Consider the following 6,976-nt stretch of genomic DNA (forward strand, 5'->3'; position numbering starts at 1 on the left):
CTAATGAGCTGTGGAGCTAAAGGTGGAGCCAGAGCTATCTCAAGCCATGCTGCTTTTTTTTCTCCATTAAAAAAAAAAAAAACCTCAAAACTTTTGAGATAACATCAGTGTTCTGAGATTTTCTTGAGTGAAGAATATTTTGTAGTCTGATATCTGAGTAAATCAAATTTGGCCGAGTTCACTAGCTACTGTAAGGAAAACTTTGGACTGGATTTGGTATTGGCAAAAGCACATCCATCCCACCCTATCAAAATCTTCTGATTAAGGAACAGAACCTAGTAGCAGCACTTTAATTTTCTTAAGGTTCTTTATTATGGTGGATATTTATACATTCTGATTTGAATCATCTATCCTTGCAGAATATTACACCCAAGGAAAACTTACTGCTCAGTATTTGTTGCCGGGTAAACTCTTGAGGCTGATGGCACATGCGGATGTAGGTGATTGATGGGGAAAAAGAAAAAAAGAAAGAAAGAAAAAAAAGGCATTTTAAACAAAACATGGCATCCTGTTCTGCCTACGCTTGGGGTCATGATTGTAACGCTGTCCTTGATATTATTCTATAATCAACTTCCAACTGGAGCTCAGCAAAACTTACTGAAAGTCTTGTCTCTGTTAGAAAATAAATTTACCTTGTTAAAAGCATGATCTGTTAAGAATTGCAATGTTTAATGTTGGTTAATAGTTGTGCAGTTTTTATTTTTTTGAAGAGAGGCACAATTAAACTATTGACTTTGTTTACTCTGTCACCCTCGGTCCCTAGCACTTCTATCCAGATACAAATTCATCAATGTATGCAACATCCTTTGTAATTTAAAATAAAAATTGTGGAGGAAATACCGTCTCCAGTCATTGGGGGGGTGACGGTGGATGGTGCAGCGTCTCTTGCAGTCAGCGCCCTCCTGGCACCGTCAGCAGCTCCCCTTCGGCAGGGATGGGGGCTGGGTGCGGCAGCAGCTCGGTTTTCCGCGCGGCTCCTTCTGACCGCTGCGGGGCCACCGGCAGCCGCTGGGCTTGCCGGGAGGATGCGCTGGGATCCGGGATCCAGGTTCCCGGGGGACCCCTGCGCCCCTGGGCAGCCCTACTACGGGCCTCGGCCTGTTCCGTGCGTCCCGGGGGGGCTGGCGCTGGCGCGGCCCCCTGCCACCCCTGCTTCTCCCGGCTGCCCCGCAGCTGTTCCCTCGGGCCCGTTTTTATCTCGGGAGGGCACAGGGCCCCTCCCCGGCCCTCAGCCGCCTTGTGCTTGACGGGCCGCCCGCCACCCGCAGGGCTACGGGGCTGGCAGCGCAGAGGGACGCGCCGCGCTGTGCTCAGCACCGGGCCCCCGCCAGCCCCTCAGCGCAGCCCCGCGGCGGCGGCACAAGGCCCGGGGCGGCGCCCGCCCCTGCCCGCTCCTCGGTGCCCACAGGCGGCGCCCGCGGGCCGGCGGCGGAGCTGCGGCCTGCCCCTTCCCGCGCAAGATGGCGGCGGCCGGCGGCGTGCCGGTGCGGGTCTGCCACCAGGAGATCGTCAAGTTCGACCTGGAGATCAAGGCGGCCGTGCAGGTACCGCCGCCCGCCCCCGCGGCGGGTCCCCCCTGCCGGGGCTGCGGGGCGGCCGCTGCTTTGCGGGGGGTGCCCGGGTGTGTGTGTGTGTGTGCGGTGCCCGGGGGGGGTGCCCGGCGCGGGCCGCGCTGACCGGGCCGCTGCCTTGCAGGACATCCGGGACTGCCCGGGGCCGCTCGGCGCCCTCACGGAGCTCAACGCCGTCGTGAAGGAGAAGTTCCGCCACCTCCGCGGCCGCATCCAGGTGAGGCCGAGGGCCGGGGGCGGGGGGCCGGCCCGGCGGGGGGGGGCTGTGGCGTCAGCCCGCTTCTGGCTCGCCGCTGGGCCCCAGGCCCTGATGGGATTTTCGTGTTGCGGCTTTGCACCACAGGAGCTGGAGCAGATGGCCAAGGAGCAGGATAAGGAGTCGGAGAAGCAGGCCTTGCTGCGGGAGGTGGAAAACCACAAGAAGCAAATGCTGAGGTGGGTCGGGCAGCCCCTGCTCCCTGCAGGCCCCCAGCACCCTGAGGTGATCCAGCCTCCCCCAGCGCCGAGCAGGGCCTGCCCTGGCACTGACACGGTGCTGTGTTGCCCAAGACCAAGAGCAGATGAGGGATGGAAAGGGCAGGACTGCCGCCTTCTGCTTTCCTCTCTCCTGTCCTGACACCGTCACCATGATCCAACCCTTTGAGGAGCCGACCCTGTAAGCAGGTGGCTTGAGAGTCTGTCATTTCACAGCTGGCACAGTTTTCTTCTTCCCTCGCCTTATAAGCTATACACTTAGGAGAAGAAACGATAGCAAGTGTTTTGTTGTTCTGTGGTATGATACAAAGTCCACGCATCACTGGGGTTCTCAGTTTCAGTGGTGGTTGCTCCGTGAAAATAGTTTTTGCTTGCAAGGTGTTCCCATTGTGTTACAACATTGTCCTCTTGTGATTTCAGCAATCAGGCAGCTTGGAGAAAGGCGAATCTAGCTTGCAAAATTGCTATCGACAACTCTGAGAAAGATCAACTGCTGCAGGGAAGAGACTCCTTAAGACACAGGTATTAGACCATCCCGCTGTGATCTGAGCTTTAAGCAGCGTATGCTATATTCACTAGTTTTGAATGGAAGCGATGTGATGGTTTTAAGTTATTTAATTTTATCTGGAACGTAGCTTTTCTAAGGTGCCAGGAAGGAAATCTGTTGCTGGCCCTCACCTTCCCTTTGCAGCCTTATAACAGCTGCAGTGAACCTTGGGCTACATGGTTTCTAATGAATGCATTTACCTTTTGTGAAGATTTAAACTGTTAAGGATTGTGGTCATTTCATGTTTTCTTGGTGTTGGCTTGTCTAAGCGGAAAAGGGGATAAGTGAGCCTTCATAGTTTTTCTGACCACCTTTTACATTGATTCCAGTCAGGGTTATAAGTATATTATAAGTAGTGGATCACTATGGAAGCTGTTCTCACATGCAAATCTGGATGTAAGTGTACACAGTTCCTGTATTGAAAGCAACAAATGGGATACCCAGGATAATAAAGTGGTATCAGTGCTTCCATACCAGCTCATACTGAAGTTGTACAGTCATGGATGAGTAAGTTGTGAAATACGGGCCCCTGTGAGATTCTGAGCCACTAGCAGTTGTTTTGGTTCATTACTTTAATGTTCCGTGGGGTTTTGGTTTTTTTTTTAATGTTTAGTGAAGATAATCTGAATTTCTCATGCTGTAAAAAATAGTTGAGTCTTTTGTACAGTGGCAGAAGTGTTTGGTGCCAAGCTCTGTTCTAAGCTTTCTGGCAGCAGCATTTCCCCCACAGTACCTGCAGACATAATTTTATCCCTTCCTGCTTTACTTTTCCCCTTTCTTTTCCAGGAAGACTACAAAGGAAAGCCTGGCAGAGAGTGCAAGTAACATCACAGAGAGTCTGATGGGCATTAGCAGGATGATGTCACAACAAGTCCAGCAGAGTGAGGAGACTGTGCAAACCCTAGGTACAGATGTTTGGGTTTTGGGTATGGATTAGATGATTGAAGCACCTTTTGCCAGTTCTGTTAGAGTAGGGAGACACAAACGGACGTGGCATGGAGCATAGTGGAAATGTGCTTTGCTGTAGGAGAACGTACTACAATGATAATTGAAGGGCCATCCAGCAGAACTCCTCTTACAGTTTGACATAAATAGAAAATAATAATATACATTGCATGGACCTGTTTGTTGGAGTTTCTGTTTCACGATAATGAAAAGTAAAAGAGGGCAGGGAGAAGGGGGCAGGGTGAGGAGCTTTTGTTTTAGTTTCACATAAAAGCAGTTGTAAAAGCCATGTGAGTTCACATAGTGCTAAGGGTGTGTTTGATGTTACTCTGTGCTACTGTCCTGCCATGCATTTGGTATCGGTAGGGAAAATAAAAGCATGGGTACAGGTCCATACACAGAGGGAACAGTGTGGGTGGAGGACTGTTTTCACCCAGTCTCCATCCAGCTGGGATGACTAAGAGAGAGGGAGATCAAGTGACTTGAACCCGAGGTCACTTGCTCTGTCAGCAGTGCATCAGGGACTGTGAAACCAAGATTTCACCCAGTTCTTTGGCTTAGACTCCTAAGACAATAAATCAAGTGACCTGTCACAACTGCTGATACATGAAGCGTTCAGAAGTTGGATCTATGTTGCCTGGGCCTCTTACTAGCTGTGCTTTTGGGCAGAAGAGAGAACAGTTTGAAGATGAGGATAAATAACACAGCTTTTGCCTTCCTTGTTTTCTGCCCCTATCTGAGGATGGCAGCTGGGCACGGTTTGTTCATGTAAAAGTAGCATGTTTCTTCTCCCATTAAAAAGACAGTTTGACAGACACTTTTTCACGCTGTTTCTGACTGAACAGCGCTTGGAGTTCATCAAGGGAAAAACCATCAAAGGTCATTTACAAAACCCAGCTGCAAATTCTGAATCGGTAGTTAGAGTTTCCTTTTTTCTGAGCAAGTCCTTTCCCAGTAGGCAGTGAATAAATGCAGCCACGAAGCAGGGAAGCTCTACTTCGTCATTAACAATGTGAAACAAGTTTTCTATTTTCATTTGGATCAAAATGCTTCTTTAAGATGGTATGTAGTGGTTTGAAAAATATTACGGATGTGTTTCTACTATGTTTGTTTCTGTAACACACTTGGAGCTTGGCCTGTCTTTAATCAGTCAGTTCAGTAGAGAGTGTGTTACCCGCATTCACTGCTGTACAGGGTGTGCGTTCTGTAATATAAGAAAAAGGGAACTCCTGGGCTTTTGCTTTCGTACAGTAATTTGAAAGGAGGAAGGCTGAGGAGCTTGGGGCATTTGTTTGTTTGCTTGTTTGTTGTCTCACAGGGAAAGAGAAGTTGAAAGGAACCGATGTACCATCTTACTGTTTGGGAATATCTTCAAATTCTGTCTTTAGTTGAGACCAATCAACGCACTTTTTCCCTAGTTGATTTTCTGGGGTTTTTTATTAGGAAAAAAGCCCCAAAGAATTATGATTGCCAAAAATAACTGTTAAAAACTGTTTAAATTGTTAGAGCTGAGTAATTAAGGATCTCTTGCTGCTGCATGCTGCTTTTTCACTTTCTGCAATCTCATCTGAATCACACTGATTCAGGTTCTAGCTTGGGGGAACAGTTTCAGTTGTGCATTTAATATATTCAAATACTGACCTGTCCTACTGCTGGTTAGAGGTGCTGCTGACAGTGATGGTGATTTCTCCCCCTTAAATCGGTGGTTCAAGCACCATTCTTATTTCACTCTGCTTCTAGCGAGCTCTCAGGTAGCACTGACTTTGTTCATAAAAAATCTGAACTAGATTTTTATCTGGTAACCTGAAAATCAAAAATTCAGCAACAGGACGTAGGGCCTTTAAGCCATTCAGTACTCTTGCTTTGCTTTGTATTTTTCTTTAGCATGTCAAGACTAATGAGTTGTGAAAGCCTCTGCAAGGACAGTCTGCATTTGTCTTACCCATAAGTCAGTCTGACCTAGAAGGATCTCCCAGGCACTGTCTGTATTGCCAAATATTGCATGCTTGTAGCCTTTGTCATGTGTTTTTGAAGCACAACTAGCTGATTTCTATTTTTTCTTCCCCTTAATTTCAGCCAATTCTTCACGAACCATCCTGGAAGCAAATGAAGAATTTAAGTCCATGTCTGGGACAATTCAGTTGGGGCGAAAGCTCATAACAAAGTACAATCGCAGGGAACTGACGGACAAGCTGCTCATCTTTCTCGCCCTTGCCTTATTCCTAGCCACGGTGCTCTATATTTTGAAAAAAAGACTCTTTCCATTTTTGTAAAATTCCAAAGCTAAACTGAACTATTACAAAAGATCAGAAAGAGATGGCGTAATAATGGTAGGGCTTTTAAATAAAATCGTAAAGGGATATTGCAATAGCTGAAAGAGCATTAGAGCAGGCATGACTTTATACTGTTCCCGCAGAGCATGTGACCTGCCTAAGAAGAGCTTAAATGAGCATGAGGTGGGAAGAAGCAGGTAGAGCAAGGTATGGAAAGAAGAAACACCAATTTGCCTGTAGGTTTGGGGAACCAAACACGTGAGGAAGGAGGCGCTGAAAGGTGCCAGTCTTAACTTTCAACCTCCCTTCATTTTGCCTTGAAATTCACTTTTGTCCTTGGCATGGACTGGAAGCTGCTTTGATACCTGTGTGTAAGGTGCCGAAAGAGGAAGGATGAAAGAAACTCACATACATTCCGTTAATAAACTATTTATTGTATCTATGTAAACTGAGTTTTGTTTAAAAACAAAGTCTAATGGATTGAAAGAGCCTGAACAACTTCCCATGTGAAAATTCTGCTTAATACTTAACAGCAGCAGTTGCTTACAGGTTGTTTTTTTTGTGGGAGCATAGCACACGTGCAGTCTGGCTGTGTTCCTTAGGAGGGCTCCGTCCAAAGCAAACATGGGAGCCCCATTTGTTACTGTTCATTCACACGATATATTTGAGAATTGCATTGCGAATCTGTTGAAATCAGAAACCTTTTTGCTCCTTTTCTTTATAAAATTCCACTGCCATGTTGTATGTTTGTAAGGTTTTCTTGCTCGTAGGGTTAATCTTTTCTCAGGTAATCATTGCAAGAGGTTTTGTTCTTCAGTAGTGGGAGTTGATTTGCTTTAATAGCATAAATGCCAGCCTGCCACGCTCCACGTAGTACCTGGAAGTAGCACAAACTGCACTGCAGCGTTCTTAAAACTGATGTTGCCTCTGGAAATTGTTTTATTGCTTCTTCAGAGCTGACTGGTAAGGTTGACATATGGTTTAGGAAATTCTCACAGAATGGTTAAATACTGCCTTAATTTAGTAGTCAGAAGTAAACTTTTTTTAAAAAATGTATATCTTAGGAAACATGATGTCAAGCAAATTACGGTGTATAAATTTATGTGAAATTTGAGGCTAGGTTACCTTTGTAGGTAGTTCTCCATAGTACATTTAGGGAGGAGAGA

At 46.8% G+C, this 6,976-nt stretch overlaps 1 protein-coding gene across 2 annotated transcripts; it reads left to right on the forward strand.

The window, feature by feature from the left end:
* The first annotated feature begins 1,114 nt into the window (after nucleotides 1-1,114).
* On the forward strand, nucleotides 1,115-6,248 carry BNIP1 (BCL2 interacting protein 1). Of its 2 annotated transcripts, XM_080398563.1 has the most exons (6): nucleotides 1,138-1,544; nucleotides 1,696-1,788; nucleotides 1,915-2,006; nucleotides 2,466-2,567; nucleotides 3,379-3,497; nucleotides 5,614-6,248. In XM_080398563.1, exons 1-6 carry the CDS (start codon nucleotides 1,461-1,463, stop codon nucleotides 5,808-5,810), a joined length of 687 nt encoding a protein of 228 aa, XP_080254689.1. In that variant the 5' UTR covers nucleotides 1,138-1,460; the 3' UTR covers nucleotides 5,811-6,248. The 2 variants fall into 2 exon arrangements, with proteins under 2 accessions (XP_080254688.1, XP_080254689.1); XM_080398562.1 differs by having other exon boundaries at nucleotides 1,115-1,544; nucleotides 1,696-2,006.
* The last annotated feature ends 728 nt before the right edge of the window (nucleotides 6,249-6,976 follow it).

Source organism: Falco punctatus, assembly GCF_963210335.1.
Source record: "Falco punctatus genome assembly, chromosome: 8".
In the NCBI taxonomy this organism is placed as follows: Eukaryota; Metazoa; Chordata; class Aves; order Falconiformes; family Falconidae; genus Falco; species Falco punctatus.